The sequence below is a fragment of the Mirounga angustirostris genome, unplaced genomic scaffold, assembly GCF_029215605.1.
Source record: "Mirounga angustirostris isolate CCGP_5_RB_7025 unplaced genomic scaffold, mMirAng1.0.hap1 SCAF_10, whole genome shotgun sequence".
Lineage (NCBI taxonomy): Eukaryota > Metazoa > Chordata > Mammalia > Carnivora > Phocidae > Mirounga > Mirounga angustirostris.
This window is the reverse complement of record NW_026991718.1, coordinates 64,565,799-64,582,942: the sequence shown is the minus strand read 5'-3', so window position 1 is coordinate 64,582,942 and position 17,144 is coordinate 64,565,799. Positions and strand designations below refer to the sequence as shown.

At 36.4% G+C, this 17,144-nt stretch overlaps 1 protein-coding gene across 4 annotated transcripts in view; it reads right to left on the bottom strand.

Moving 5' to 3' along the window:
* The window catches only part of PPP4R3B (protein phosphatase 4 regulatory subunit 3B), a 63,924-nt gene that overhangs the window by 42,128 nt on the left and 4,652 nt on the right, over nt 1-17,144 (bottom strand). For all 4 annotated transcript variants that reach the window (XM_045884968.3, XM_064572490.1, XM_045884967.3 and 1 more), the window contains exons 3-4: nt 10,072-10,170; nt 2,017-2,640 (exon numbers count right to left, since the gene is read on the bottom strand). In XM_045884968.3, coding sequence (XP_045740924.1) covers nt 2,017-2,640; nt 10,072-10,170 — 723 coding nt within the window. The remainder of the gene's footprint in view (nt 1-2,016; nt 2,641-10,071; nt 10,171-17,144) is intronic.

Below are 17,144 nucleotides of genomic sequence, written 5' to 3'. Positions count from 1 at the left end.
TATTTCATAAATGCATCTAATGGACCAGAAATGAGTAAGACTTTCTTTTCTTAAAGCTACACTTGATTTATATAATTGTAGCCTTTATAAATAGATCTTTGACACAATATATAAAATGACAAAGTGTTATAAATATTTATTTATAGTTTGCATAATTTTATTTATTTATATTTTTAAAAATTCTTATTTGTTTATTTGACACAGAGAGAGAGAGAGAGAGACAGCGAGAGAGGGAAAACAAGCAGGGGGAGTGGGAGAGGGAGAAGCAGGCTCCTGGCTGAGCAGGGAGCCCAATGCGGGGCTCGATCCCAGGACCCTGTGATCATGACCTGAGCCGAAGGCAGACGCTTAACGACTGAGCCACCCAGGTGCCCCTGCATAATTTATTTTTTAAAATATAAAAAAGCATTTATAATTCAGTATTATGGATTTGGAAAACCTTCTGAAGTCAAAAGCAGTCATTTGAAAGCTTCTGCACTTGAGTTTCTGTTAATGGGTGCTTTACATCAGCTACACTGACTGTGAGTCTACTTCCAAACTCTTTAACTGTAACTGTTTTTCTGTTAGCAAGTCAAATGGCACCCTGAATTGTACAGCAAGTATGGTTTTAAAAAAGCAGGTCCCATATATTATAAATGGAACCTCGTTCATAAGTCTAATTTTCCCTTATACCTGTTATTGTGGAATAAGGAAAAACTGTGAGGTGAAAGAATGAACTAGAGAAGTAAATCCTGTACAAAAAAATACAGTAACAAGGGAAAGGTGAATGATGGTTGGAAGCATCATGAAGTAGAATCTCATAGCTAAGTACTAAGACAGAGATTCTCAACATTTTGGTCTCAGGACCACTTTAAACTCTTAAAAATGATGGAGGTCTCCAAAGAGCTTTTATTATGTGGATTATGTTTATCAATATTTATAATCAAAACTGAGACATTTAGAAACAGTTATTAATTTGCTTTAGAAATAAGCTATTATAAGTTTATGTAAATATTTTATATGAGAATATTTAATAAATTTAGAAAAAATTTTATAAATTTAGAAAAAAAGTGGCTGTTTTACATTTTTGTAAATCTATAATGTTTGGCTTAATAGAAGAAAGCTATATTCTCATATCTTCTTTGACATCCAATCTGTTGTGATATGTTTTGGTTGAAGTATATGAAGAAAATACCGCCTCACAGTAACAAGAAGTTGGAAAAAGAAAAACTTCACAGACCTCTCTGAAAGGGTTTCAGGAGCTCTGAGAACATACTTGAGAACCACTACACTATGTATACAGAAGCTGCTCAAAAAATTTAATGAGTGATATGGACATAACAAAGGCAGTTATGTAGGAAATTGTGGGTATCGTATACTACCACAAGTAAAGCAAAATCTTCAAAATCATCCTTACTACACTGTTTGGGTATAAAGGATTAACATGATAAACACAGTATAAATTCCTATCTTACAACTCAAGGAGACATAATTTAATTATCTTTTCCTGAAGCTTAGTGTTTCTCAGTACTGGCTGCACATTTGAATTATTCGGGAAGCTTTAAGCGCGCGCGCACACACACACACACACGCACCCCTAATAATAACTAGGTCTCACAAAATGGACTAAAAGATAGTTTTAAAATAGCTGTTTTTGTTCAGGATGATGAAAAAGTTCTGGAAATGGACAGTGGTGATGGCTGCATAACACTGTGAATGTACTTAATGCTACGAATTATATACTTAAAAATGGTTAAAATGATCAATTTTATGTCATATATATTTTGTAATTTTTAAAATATATGCAAAAATGAAGTTTAAATAAAAAAGCTCCATCACAGAACACTTAAAAATGTAAAAGGTCACATTAAGAAATGATTCTCCTTCAAAAACCCATGAGATGAAGTCCTGTTTTCTATGCTTGACAGTATATTTAAAGTAAACAAAAGAAATCTTCAAAAAGGAATGAATACCAGCTCAAACTATTAAGGGAAGTAAGTATCTGAAAAAAATAAAGGAACACCTTTGCTTACTCACCTGCAACATGCTGACTATCTCAACTTTGTTGAAGAAAATAAAAGACGTAAGAGTAGAAAGAAAATTCTCTTCAAAAACGGATGGCGTAGGCAAAATGATGTCCTGAATGTACTGTACCCTGTAAGTCTGATGTATTTTTTGCCTTAGTTCAGAGTCTGTTATTGGTATAACTTCCTTAAACTTTGCAGTTTTGGTCAAGAATTCTCTATGCCTTTTTGGCTGAGCCAAAGCAGGGTCATATTCAAGGCATCCCACAACATCCATGATACACTCATCAGAAAACATTACTTCAAACAGAGTTGCCTTATTTAGGAATAAGATTCCTCTAATAATTTCATACAAATGGTGTAAGCCTTCAGTGTTTTCTAGATTCTCACAAGCTTGGAACAGCTGCAGTAGTTTTTTAATATAGCCTTCATTTTCCAAGGCCAGAGCCAGCTTTTCCCTACGGATAGGTGAGGAGAGAACTGAGGTAACTAAGTCAGCAATCTCTTCAAGTTTACTGAGTTCACATGTGGGCAGGTCAATCAGATGACTGGTTTCAGGCATTTCTTCAAATCGTTCTTCTTCTGATTCATCAATGAGGTCCTGTGTGACTTCCACTGATGGATCCTTACCTTGAACCTAAAAACATCCAAGTATAGCTGGTTACCTTAAAATACAAAAGAATTCAAAATTTTGGAAATCAAATCACTGACGGCTGAATTTAAGTAAAAATACCTTGCAGAGAAACAATATTAGCCACACAGCCATTGTTAATTAGAAGTGAAGTCTAGAGGGGGAAAACATACCCAGTTTAGAGTCAATTACTTGAGTCTCAATTTCACCTCTAAATTTCCCAACTTATAACTTGAGTTTAACTCTGATCCCTGACAATGTGCACATTTAAGCTAATGTTACACTGATTTATGTGATGTTATGTAATAACCACGTGCAGCTGTTTAGTAACTTCACTATTCCAACTAATTTTGAATTTTTCAGGTTAACTCTTCTGTGGGTCCCCCAAATTACTACGTATGACTCTTAATGCACCATCACACTGGCCTGACAAAAACACTACTGTTTATTATTTTTATATATGTATAATATATATGTTATATATACATACATTATATATGAGTATATTTATATTATATATATGTGTGTGTGTGTGTATATTTTAGAGAGGGTGGGGAAAGAGAGACAGAATATCTTAAGCAGGCTCCACGCCCAGCCTGGAGCCTCATGCAGGGCTGGATCTCACAAACCTGAGATCATGACCTGAGCTGAAATCAAGAGTCAGATGCTTAACCAACTAGCCACCCAGGCACCCCAAACACCACTAAGTTTAAACCAAACTAAAACCCAACTCTTTGTATATTCAAGAGTGAGAAGATTTCCTCAAATTACTTTTGAAATTCACTTTTGGACAAATAGCTGCTTTTGTTATGAGCCTAAAACTGCTCTAAAAAACAAAGAATATTCTTGGGGCGCCTGGGTGGCTCTGTCGGTTAAGTGTCTGCCTTCGGCTCAGGTCATGATCCTAGAGTTCCAGGACTGAGCCCTGCATCAGGCTCCCTCTGACCCTCACACCCCGCTCTTGTGCTCTCTCTCTCAAATGAAATTTAAAAAAAAAAATAAGAAAAAAACAAAGAATATTCTTTTAAAAACTGGCATTCATTTAACATCTGTGATAAAGCCTCCAACTTAAAATATCTAGAAAACATAATGAATAAAAACTGTTTTATAATTCATGTTGACAGCTCAAGAAAAGCATGGCTACCGTATAACAAGTTTTCTATAAATGATTTCTATAATAACATAAAAACTTTATTCTTTATAAATTTTTTCTAATTCCTAACACAAGAGTGCAAGTATCATCTTTTCACCTCAAAATATCCAAATATCCTGAGATGAAAAAGCTCCAGAAATTTCCAAATCCACCAAAACAACATGAAAAAAGACTTAAGAGCTTAGAGAAAGTAGACAGATATACTGGTGCATATAAGGTAATTTTTCTCCTAGAGTACTTTTACTTCTGAGTCCTCAACAGAGTAGTTGGGTTTAGGGAGACTGACACATAAATATAAAAGGGTGAGTAACAAGGTCATAAGAGCAGTTCAGATAAAATACTATGGAAATTCAGATGAAGGGAAATTCCTTCCAGCTCTTGGGGGTACAGGGGGTGGTGAGGAGAGACTATAAGGAAGAAATCATAAAAGCAGTGGCATTTGAGATCTTCAAAGTGGCATTTGGACTTTCAAAGATGGGTAAGATTCAGATGCGGCTAAAGGCATGCAAAGTGCAAAGGGAATAGTAGAGGCAGAGAGATGGAAATGTGTGACACGCATACAGCTAACAGCAACACAACTGGAAATGTAGATTAAAGCCAGATTATGGAAAGTCAAGCTAGAACACTTGAGTTATTGTTTAGGGAAGTGAATGTACAGCATTATCCTTTAGAAAGTCAACCTGGCATCAGTTGTATGGGATAAATTTGAGAATATAGGTAAATTAGGGTGTTATTCCAAAGTCTACATGAACAACTGAATTTGGATAGTGATGGTGGGACAGATAAGGGACAGGTACAAAAGAGAGGAGGAACCACAAATGACCCTGTAGTTTTAAAGATTATGGCTCCTTTAATAAAAACTAAGAGTGTGGGAGAGGAATGGTTAGTAAAAGTTCAGTTCTATTAAGTTTGAGGTGTCTGAATACCTAGCTGGCAACTAAATCTGTGGACCTACTACTCAGGAAAAAGAGTAGGACAGAAGGTAGAAATTTGGTATTAGGGTAACACTTAAAAGGGTTATAGGGTCACTTATAGGGTCATTTGTGGTTGTGTAAGTTCACAAAAATTTACACTATCAGTAGGGTTCTCAACAAAAATTTCTTTTCCACCCTTCTAGCTTACTTCCTTTACAGCGTTACTTTAACTTTTTCCCCCTTTTAAGTGTCAAACACTATTACTTTCCCCTTTAAATCTCAGGAGAGAGAACCTTTCCTTTGAAAAAAGAGACCACTGGTATTCAACATATTCCAATATCCAACACCCTTCTCCATCTCACAACTTATTTTCACTCATTTCCATCATCTCTTTCAGAGAGAATGTCTCTACCCTCCCATTTTCTGAGGTTAATGCTTCCATACGTACTTTTGACTTTATGCTTTCTAAAAGCTATATATACAGAAATTATCTTAGCTCTTTTTATAACTTATTCCTCTTCCATACATAAAAGAATCGGACTGAAGCCAAAAAATTTATAGGGACCTTAAATAGGGGCCCCACATCTTTGGTGCATTAAGCACTAATGATGGCCAAGGTGCATATCAGCAGAATTATATCCTGGACTCTAGGGAAACAGTTCAGAGAGATGTAGGTAGAGCTGCATGACTGGTTGCACCTTAGTGTGGCCTTCTGGGGCTTTCCCACATGCCATGCCCGATCTTCTCCCTCCTTCCCTGTCACGGCTGCCCTTCACCCATTTGCGATACACAGGCATACATCTCCCCTGTTCTAAATCTTACAGTGGTGCCTTGCCCTGCCAAAGGGACAATTCAAAATATGGTATCAATATTGAGAAAGTGAAGGACTCTAATGACTAAGTAATAAATCTTTATCTAAGATAAAAAATTATTCACTATTATTCACCATTCTCCTTAAGAAATTTATTGTTCTCTGAGCTGTTACACTTTTCAGGGTTTTACTTTCTCAATATAAGGAGTTAAGAAGTGACTGAGTAATATGGTTTTTGTTGAAATTAAAATTTTTTCAAAGGTCAGCAAGGGCTTCTCAGAAATGGAAAGTAAGACAACGTATGGTTCTGTGGAATACCAGGCAGTTGTGAGGAGCGATAAACTAAATCTATATTCAGCAACATGCATAGATTTAAAAAGTACAGTACACGGGGCACCTGGGTGGCTCAGTAGGTTAAGCATCTGCCTTCGGCTCAGGTCATGATCTCAGGGTCCTGGGATCGAGCCCCATGTTAGGCTCCCTGCTCAGCAGGGGGTCTGCTTCTCCCTTTCCCTCCATCCTGCTCATGCTCTCTCGCTCTTTAAAATTAATAAAATCTTTAAAAAAAAAAGTACGGTACTCAGTTGTTTAGTAAAAAATTAAACTTCCTGGACCAGCAGAGTGGCCAAATCTAGCACCCGTTCCAAAGGTGGAAAGCGTGAGTAAAAATCATTGACGAATGGGAAGAAATAGTAACCAAGGGCAAAGGAATGAAAAATGGGTAAAGTTACAAGAGAAATCCAATATTAACACTAGTGCCTCAAGAAAGGATTGGAGCAAGAGATGATATTCTCTTAGCTCAATTGTATCAGGTGCCTAAGGGTAAAAGCCATATGTTTGCCAAGATCACCTATTCTTGGGACTTGACAAGGTTGAATGGAGGCCTGTAAATAAACCTGATGAACTGAAACAATTGTTAATAACTGTTAATGATTCTAGTAATGTGCCAGACTCCTACTTTTCAGGTTTCATCATACTACCATACTAGCATTGTTGCTCCAACTACCTTAGGTACATAAGCGTCATAATATTAATATAATATTAATGCTGGGAAACGGAGTTAAAACCTCCTCAACATCAATGCTCAAAGAAAATGCCTGGCAGGAGGAAGAAATGGATTTTGTTAACTGTCAGTTAACTTCTTTGCTAAACACCTCTGTACAAGTTTATCATAAGGTACAAACTGCAACAGATCAAGGAGAAAAATCAGTAATCAGTACAAAATATAAAAAGTAAATCATGGCTTTATCAGACATTGTTTCTTTAAATATATCCCTACCCCAGAATGGCTCCTTCAAATATCAGGCATATTCATATTGATATCTGTTCTGTCATATAAATGCTATACTAAATATAGATGCTCAGACAAATATAATCATTTTGCTGTGAGAGTCTTGGCAATGGGTCAATGGGTGGCCTTTGCAGTCAAGGATTAGTCTTGCCTCGAGAAAGATTTGGCCTTTGCCTAGCTCTTGAGAGGTAACCTCTAAGCACTTTTAATATCCTGTCTGATATGAGTGTTTTCTGTTTACCTGGGAGCCTTGGGCTATGCCAGACATTCTTTGTGTGGGTAACTAGGTGGTTTATAGTGGAGGTCTTAGGCCACATAGTATCAGCTCAACCTGTGGAGGTGCTGGAAACTAAAGTCAGCCGCAGGGCAGTCAGCCTGCTTATAGAACTAACACCCAATGAAAATACTGGACACAAAGGTTGGGGTAAGCTTCTTTGGTCAGCAATACTATGTGCAGGTTGCCACACAACATTGCTGGAATTAGTGCTGTCTGCGTAAGTATCCTGAGAAAGAAAACTGGAAGCTCGTGCCTGGAACTCTCCTAGACTTTGACCTATGTGCCTTTTTCCACTAGTAATTTTAATCTGTATTATTTCATTGTAATAAACTGTAACAATGAATGTAACAGCTTTGTGGAGTTTTGTGAGTCTTTCTAGTGAATTAGTGGACCTGACAGTGGTTGTGGGAACTCCTGAACTGCATGAGTGAAAACAGTAAACAAATTTCAGCAAAACTTTCCAGGACAAATGCACCAAGTCTTCAAGAATATATGTATATCCAGGAACTAATATTAAACAGTACATGTTGATGTGTGGGAAGGGAGTAGGCATAATGTAATATGCCGATCACTGGAAAATATTATCCACCATATAAATATATGTTCTAGGAGAAATGTAGTCCAACATCCTAGTAAGACGTTTATCTTCTGTCTTATTCATTCATTCTTTAAATATGTACTGTGTACACACACAACATGTGCCAGTTGCCATGCTGGTATATTAGAGGAGGGAGAATACAAAATAAAACATCACTTTTCAGGAACTTATAATAAAAAAGGTTAATCTTTATATACTATTAATATTCTGAACAGCTTTTAAACCCACATTATAGAAAAGTAATCTTTCCCTCTTTTATTTTTAAAGTTTTATATCTTTCGGTATGCTTTCATTATTTTCATGGACCAGTTTTTTCCCCTCATTTTGTAGGTGAACCCATGCATGATTCTGAATCAAGAACAGAGCAGCAAATATTTGTGAACTGCATGTGTCTGAATCTGCAATAGAGGTCATTTTTAAGTCTTACATCTCACTTTATAGAAAACTTTGCAAACATAAAATTCAATCTCGATCCCTGGAGAGCACACAAGGGGGAAAAAAGGGTATTAGGACCTTCCCATCATCACCACCCATAGGTTTAAAGACAGGCAAAACACAAAGGCAAAATAATAACAAAACAGTTTGGATTACATTCTTAGGTGTATTTTACAAATTAAAGCAAAATCATATTTACCAGTGTTTTCACCTGTTCATCAATGGAAATTCTTCTATTTAATAGTGTATACTAATAATGCTCCATTAATACCTGATACATACATAGTAAGATATGAGGTGGAAAGAAACAAACCATCTACTTCCAGTTCAGATTTGTGACCTAGAGCCAGCTGTTAAATAAGCTTTATATAGAATGAGAAGGTTCATACTTTCTTGCACTGTGTGGCACTGTTACTGGGAGGACTACAGAAAAAAATTACTGTGGTCAGATGCATTAAAACTAACTCAAGAACCTTCAGTGATCAGAATCACTATAAAGAAAAGCTGATAGAAGTGAAAATGACAATAGTAAAAAAATTAGAACAGAATATTACACTAGGCAACTGCTGAAACTGATTCCATTTACAGAAAATAATAGTTAAAATGTTACAATTAATTTAAAATTCCAGTTACCAGCTGTCACAGACTATATTTGCCTAAGGAGACATAACTACTAAATGTAATATGGTATACTGAATGGAATCCTGGAACAGAAAAAGGACACTATGTTTTAAACTGAGGAACTCTGTGGCTCAACCGGTGGCTCAATTGGTTAAAGCAACTGACTCTTGATTTCAGTTCAGGTCATGATCTCAGGGTCATGACCTCAGGGTTTTAAGATCAAGCCCCGAGTTAGGCTCTGTGCTGGGCATGGAGCCTGCTTAAGATTCTCTCTCTCCCTCTGCCCCTGCTACACTCAAATGCACGCTCGCTCTCTCTCTAAAAAAATAAATAAGTAAAATAAAATAAACTGAGGAAATCTGAATAAAATATAACCTTTAGCTAATAATGTATGAATAATAATAATGAATAGTAATAATAACGTATGAATATTAGCTCTTCAATTATGACCAGTATATCCTACTAATTTAAGAAACCATTAACAGGAGAAACTGGAGGAGAAGGTGTTACGGAGGGAAGTGCACAGGAACTCTCTCTGTATTTTCTGCTCATATTTTCTATAAATCTGAACTTCTAAAATAAAAACTTTTCAAGATTTATTTGAGAGAGAGAGAGAGAGCACGCGTGTGTGCACGAGTGTGCGAAAGAACATGGGGTGGGGGCAGAGGGAGAGGGAGAGGGAGAAGCAGGCTCCTCGCTGAGCAGGGAGCCCGAAGCGGGGCTCGATCCTAAGACCCGGGGATCGTGACCTGAGCCGAAAGCAGATGCTTAACTAAATGTATCACCCAGGCGCCCCTAAAATAAAAACTTTATTAAAAAAGTACCAGGGAAGCCTGGGTGGCACAGTGGGTTGAGCATCTGACTCTTGGTTTTAGCTTAGGTCGTGATCTTGGGGTCGTGGGATTAAGTCCAACGTTGGGCTCCATGTGGAGTCTGCTTGAGAGTCTCTCTCCCTCTACTCCTCCAGCCTGTGTGCTTTCTCTAAAAATAAATAAATATTAAAAAAAAAAAAAAGTTCCAGTTACGTGAGAGTTACCACCTATCTTGTATTCTGCTATATTATAAGTTCTTTCAGAATTGAAGTCATGAGCACTTTTGATCATTAGTGTCTGGCACACAGAATTCATAAACATCAGGCAAACAGGTGACCAAATATTAAAGAAAAACCTCAAAGACTTAGAACGTAATTATTTACTGACCTTTTATTAATTATGAATATATGCTATCAAAATCTAAAGTGATAAACACATTCTCTCTCCATATTCTAATACATATCTTTCAGATAAAAAGAAAAAATATCAAGAATGCAAACTTAAATATTATTTAAAAAACCTTACCTGACAAATTTTTTCCCAAATCTCATCGCAGCCAGCTTTTTCCTGAAAACTTAGAGCCAGATCATAGTTCTCAGCTTCCGACCAAACGATTAATGTATCCTGTTTAAAAATAAAGATTTTTACATCATCACACTAGAAAAGCTAGGAAAGAAATAACTACGAAGTGTAAGTAGAAATCAAGACGAGAGGAAACAGCATAGTGGTGACAAACGCCCTCTGATGTGTGCAATTAATGTATACTCAACTGACATCATGTAACTGTATTTTGTTATCCTTTGAAGCTTAGTAATATACTGGCAATGGAATTGTTTGGGTACTAAAATGACACTGAGAATTTTCTAAAACAAAAAAAAATATTACAACAGGGTAGCAGGCTCTGGCTCATGTTACTACGATAATGTCGACTGGAAAGTCCAGCCATTCTTGGCCAAGCAGTAATGTAGACAATTTTAATCCTCTACTGCCTCTCTCCTCTGAATCTGGAAAAGCCTTCAGTATATGGAGGAATTCAAAACAATGATGAAATGAAGATACTCTAGCTCTAAGCATTATCAACAGCACCTATTTTAGTTTGTAGAAAAAATAAGAACCCCAGGGTTTAGGTGTTTTTCTACTAATGTCCTTAATTGTATCCCTACCAAAAAGTCAGTTAAGCTTTTAGGAAAAAGTTGTCAACCCCTTTATTAAAAACTAGAGTTTGGGTTTAAATTAAAACATAGACACATCTAAACACAAAAATCATTATGCAACACTCAAATGAAATGGCCAATTTTTTAAGGATATATAACAATGAAAGTTTAACAGGGTTAAAACTTTTTCAGAAAATATAATTAAAAAAAAAAAGAAAATATACATGAGTTTATATCCTAATTACCAAGTATATAATCTACAAAAATACCTTATATATTAGTTAATAATTGTTCATCTAATACTTCTAAATATTATGACTTGATATTAAAAAATATAATACTAAAAGTGAGCCTCACATTAACAAAGTCTTCAAAATGAAAACACTTCAATACTTTGATAGCTCTAATCTGTAAATGAAAAATATCCTTCAATTAACCCAGGCCTCAGATTAATACTTATTTGCTGTTTAATCAGGTAAGAACAACACCTGGAAAGCTGTGTTCTCCCTTTCCTCTGGCTGTGCTCCTTGAAAGGAAAATTTGCCACCACGTATTCTAAATTTTATCAGGTCACTCCTTTCATTTAAAAACTTTCTGTGGGGCACCTGGGTGGCTCAGTCGGTTGGGCGTCTGCCTTTGGCTCATCTCATGATCTCAGGGTCCTGGGATCGAGCTCATCAGGCTACCTGCTCAGTAGGAAGCCTGCTTCTCCCTCTGCCTCTCCCCCCTGCTTGCTCTTTCTCTCTCTGGAATACATAAAAATCTTTAAAAAAAAAAGTCTACACTTCCACCTGTGTAACAAAGGAAAATACATTTCACCTTTAAATAAATAAATAAATAAATAAAATAAAAACTTTCCATGGCTCCCACCATATACACATACCAATGTGTTTTGAAATCTTTAAAAAAACCCAGAACTTTTTACAAACAAAATTTTACTCAGAATCTTCATGTTAAAAAAAAAAAAAAAGGGCACCTGGGTGGCTCAGTTGGTTAAGTGACTGCCTTCGGCTCAGGTCATGATCCTGGAGTCCCAGGATCGAGTCCCGCATCGGGCTCCCTGCTTGGCAGGGAGTCTGCTTCTCTCTCTGACCCTCCTCCCTCTCATGCTCTCTGTCTCTCATTCTCTCTCTTTCTCAAATAAATAAATAAAATCTTAAAAAAAAAAAAAAAAAAAGATAAAGACAGAGCTCCTCTGGTTAAAGGTCTAGGAAACACACTCAGGCTCATGTCCTTTACTCAACCCGAGTCAACTTCTTAGAGCTCTCCTTGAAACAGCTTCATAAACAGTGATCTCCAATACTCTATTTGTATGTCTCAAATTACTTATACATTATATTCAGGAATATAGTATTAGCACATCAATACTCTATAAAACACACACTAAAATAGAGATAAAAAGCCTTATATAAAGATAAAATAAGCAACATTTTAAAATATTTAAACTGTTATGGCTCCATACCATTATTGGTTAGCATTTTAAGACCCAATATATATTTAGGGCACAGTACATCCACAAATGAAAGTAGATACAAATCCATATTTAATGTCATCCTTTTAATAATCTGAATTTTGGGGGAGGAGCAACTTCTTGTGAGATCTATTTTTTTTTTTAAAGATTGTATTTATTTATTTGAGAGAGAGCGCACAAACAGGGGAGAGAGGCGGGGGAGAGGGAGAAGCAGGCTCCCCACCAACCAGGGAGCCCAACGTGGGGCTCGATCCCAGGACCCTGAAATCATGACCCAAGCTGAAGGCAGATGCCCAACCGACTGAGCCGCCCAGGCGCCCTTGTGAGATCTATTTTATCATTATTTCTGCATTATTACTTGGCTGACAGATTAACTGGGAGTATAAATGTCAGTTTTACCATTATCATGTTCATTTGCATTTACATTATTTTTTTTCAGGCCTTTTTATGGCATGCATTCATTTTGTTAGGGTTACAGGTCAGTTTAAATTGGAAAATATCTATAAATATTTATCTGCACATGCAGGCTACCGTAATTCACAGTAGTTAGGGAACACTTTTCATGTAAGTGTTACTCTTAGAATACCATGTCTGTGTGTTGTTGTTGTTGTTGTTGTTTTTACTTCTGACCACTTGCTTATTAAGTATTAGCAAAAGTCAATTTTTTCTTTTGATTAAATAGCTAAGCAGGTTTCTTCTCAAATCTCAGTGCTTTATACTGTGCATTCCAATTTAGAGATCACTAGTACAACAGGATGAAATCCAGAATACTTTATCCAGGCACCCAAGGCCCTTTCCAATTTGGTTCCAATCTATCTTCTGAGCAAAAGTCCAGGCAAGCAATGAAGTCTGACTTAAGGTAACTGAGTCCCCTTCTTCATCATTTTCTTGTTTGTTTCTTCTTGTTGTTTCTTCTTAATGTAAAGTCTTCTCCCTAAGCCAGGCAAAGCCCCAGAAACTAAATGGAATTTATATTTAGAATCCTTTTTCAATGTAAAGAGGATTGACCTTGGGTGATGGTTAAATATACAAATTCCCATGCTTCTCCCCTGGAGTGAAGCCCCCAAATCCTCATTTTTAACAAGGGTCTCAGATAATCCTTTTGAACACATCATCTAAGTCTATCTCTGGTTGGTTAACAGGATAGGAAACTGCCATCAGAGCAGGCACCTTCCAGCTCTATGAAATCTACTCAAAATGGGTTACAAATCCCATCCTTTTTTCCTCCCCTCCCTGGAAACCTACTATCTCAGTCAAAAAATAACCGTAAGAAGTACTTCTTGTAACTGCTTATTCCAAAGATCACAGTAAAAGCTCCTAGGTTAAGAGAGCACAAAACTTGCACAAGAATATTTAAAACAAAATAAAAAGTATCAAATGGCAGGGTTTCCTACATATCCCAAAGTCAAGCTCAGTTTTAGTAGTAATGTCCATTTTCAACTGCTGTGCTCTTTGTATTGTATTTTTTGCTCATTTGTGCGTGGCACACACATCTTTGGGACATTATTAATGCCTGTTTAAGAGAAGCTTAAGAGTTTTCCTCTACCAACTAAACATTTAATCACCACTATGTCTCCATGGAAATCAGATTTAAAATGAGCCTTCAGGGAGAATAGAAGAAGTCAGTTATATTTGCTCTGGTCCTTTAAAAAAATAAGAAAGGTGATTAAGTCTACTGCCAGGATGGAAGTTAAGACATGAGCTGGAGAGGCTTGACAATTTAGCTTTTACTGAATCAGATTTTCATAATGTAGTTTTATTATGAGAAATGGTCATTTCTGATCTTAAATATTAAAAATACATTCCTGAGGTGAATACTGTTTAAATCAAAGGTTCTTATTCAAGGTCTAAATCACACCTTAGAATTGTATCTAAAACTTGGTGCTTTTAACATCTTTTCTATGGAAAGGGTCTCTTCAGTTTTTACATCATACTCACAAAGGCACCTGTGACACATTTAAAATAGTCTAACAAACCAATGGATTATCAGTTTCAGTTTTCCTCTCCAGTACATTAACATGAATAAAGTCCACTCATGAAACAGCTGAGATCCTACTGCTTGTCAAATTAATCCTACCTTTGCCCCAATCGCTCTGACGAAATTCAATACAGAGCTGAAGTTTTTCAAAAGGAGTACTTATTTTTTTAAAAGGGAAAATAGAAATATCAGATTTGTAGACTTCAATTTACATATTCAAAATCAATACAGAAGTCTGAAAATGAGTGAGATTAACAGACATATTATGCAACATCTAGCTCTCCTAGTGGGTAGCTGACCTAAACTTTTTTTGAGATGGATTTTTAAAATATAGTATGGTATAACATATAGTCCAAGACAGACCTGATGATATTGCTAAAAACAATATTAATATCTTCCTAAAATCCACATATATTTGGATATAATGGGAATAACCTCAGACTAGAATTAGCACCACTCAGTTTCACTGTCCACTATTTCTGTGACTCAGCAAAGTATTTAACCTCTTTGATTTTTCTTTCCTCATTGTAAAAGAGGATTATGATGAAATTATGACTGTATTTCTCTTATTGAGCTTATGTGTCACATACCTCGCTAAAGCATTTTTCATACATTAATTCACAACTATTTCATGATGTAGGTAGTATCATCATTTAAAAGGTAAGACTTAGGGGTGCCTGGGTGTCTCAGTTGGTTAAGTGGCTGCCTTCAGCTCAGGTCATGATCCCAGGGTCCTGGGATTGAGCCCTGCATCGGGCTCCCTGCTCGGCGGGGAGTCTGCTTCTCCCTCACTCTCTCTGCCTGCCTCTCTGCCTACTTGTGCTATCTCTCTATCAAATAAATAAGTAAAATCTTTAAAAAAATAAATAAAATAAAAAAGTAAATAAAAGGTACGGTTCAGAGAAAATTAGCTCAGAAAATCTGAAATAATGAAATAAAAAAACTTGAGTATTCAGCTCTAAACCCACGTCCATGCTACTATGCCCCATAAAAAATGTAAACAATTCTAAAAGAACACAAAGTTCTCAATAACTTGCTTCCCAACCTCCTGCCCAGAGGCATTACATTTATCTAGGTATCTGTCTGGACCCCTATTTAAAAACCCTCTCCATCTGATTTCCAAGTATTCCTCCTTAGTCCCATTCCAAAAGATACCTCTTAGTCCCATTCTAGAACCACCACCCAGAACATACCTCTATCCATTACTGCCCAATCTTTCCAATATAATAATTCATGTCCTCCACTCCTGCTCCTGATCTATAGCTAGAGTAGACCCTACTCATTACAAACTCATGCTGTTATTTTAACTCAGCATTCAAAACTTTCACCTCTATCTTTATCTTGGCAAATGTTCTTCTAGCTAAAACCTAGAATAGTCTCAATCTTAACCTTTGAAGGGTATGAACAGCCATTCATTGACTGACCCTCCTTATCAAAATTCTGTTCTCCCTTGGTTTCAAGACAACATGTTTTCCTGATTCTCTACTCTTTCCAATTGCTTATTCTTCCTCTTGACTACATCTTCTTCCTGATTACCAAATACCTAACCCAGCAGCATGTCCTGTCAATTCTATCTTCTATATATATCTCAAATCCATCCACCTCTTTCTATCTCCACTGACATCACCCTAACCCGATTCAACATTATATCTTCTTGGATCATGTTGTGATCTTTCAGCTACTCTTTCAGTTATTGCCTCTCTTCAATTCCACACACTGATGTTACTAGTTTGGATCGTGTCATTCCTCTGCTGAAAATTTTCAAAAGCTTTCAACTGCACTTTAAAAATCTAAACCACAGGTGTGGAAGGGGTGAAAAAAATAAAAATCCAAACCAAAGACAACAGAACAGTATATAGTATGCTACCATTTATGACAATAAAAGGGAAAATGTATGTGACTGCGTACCTATTTGTTTACACATGCATAAAACCTCTAGGTAGGTATGTAATAAACTGGTAATAGTGGTGGCCTCTAGCAAGGGAAACTATGGAGTCCAGGGTGGGAGAGACTTCACCAAATACTTTCTGAATTTTTAAAGATGTGAATGTATTATCTATCCAAAATAAACAAAGAGGGTTTTTTGCTTTTTGGAATGAACAAGCCACTAGCCAAATGACCTGCTTTCTTGTCACTTTTCAGTTTCTAGAGAGAAATTGAAGAGAACCATCATTTTCCTGGCCCCAAGACTCAAAACACTACTAGTGACCTTTGATTCCTTCTCTTTCATATTTAATCATTCACCAAATCTTCAGCACTTTCTTGCTAATATACTGGAGCTCTATTTCTTTACAATTCCATTTACTACACTGGAACAGACTTTTATTTTCCTGCATCTGAATTATAGTAAAAGGTCTTGCTACCTAAAGCTCTTTATTTCCCTCTCCACCTCCAATTCATTATTCATGACATTGCCATACTTGCTTCCTAAACACAGTATCACTTTCATCATGTTAGGCCCCTCCTCAAGAATCTAGAATAGCTCCCTTTTGTTTAGTAAACCAAGCTCACAAACAAGAAACCTCTGCTGCCAAGAGCCTTAATAACTTTTGTGTCAGGTGTACTATTTCCTTCCCTATCACAATTCCTTCAACAGGCACCACCAGGGAGAGTGAAATTGATATAGATTTATATAAAGCTATTTTATTCCACAGACTTGGGAGAGTAGAAAATTAATCTCTTCCTTCTTTAATTTTCTACTCTCCCAAGTCTGTGGAATAAAATAGCTTTATATAAATTTTGTGTTGGCACATACCTGCTGTAAAATCTCAGTCAAGAAACTTGACCTTTCTGTGCCTTAACTGCCTCATCTGTGAAATGCTTTCATGGGCTTTCAATAAGGACTGGGTTAAAACCCTTTATCAGATATTTTATTACTGTTATGTAATTGTTTCACCTGTTAGGTCTTGTCTCCCAATAAAACAAAGGATGGGGACTTCCTTATATTTCTCTCCTAAACCCAATTAACACAAATTGTATTAAAACTGTATTGAAT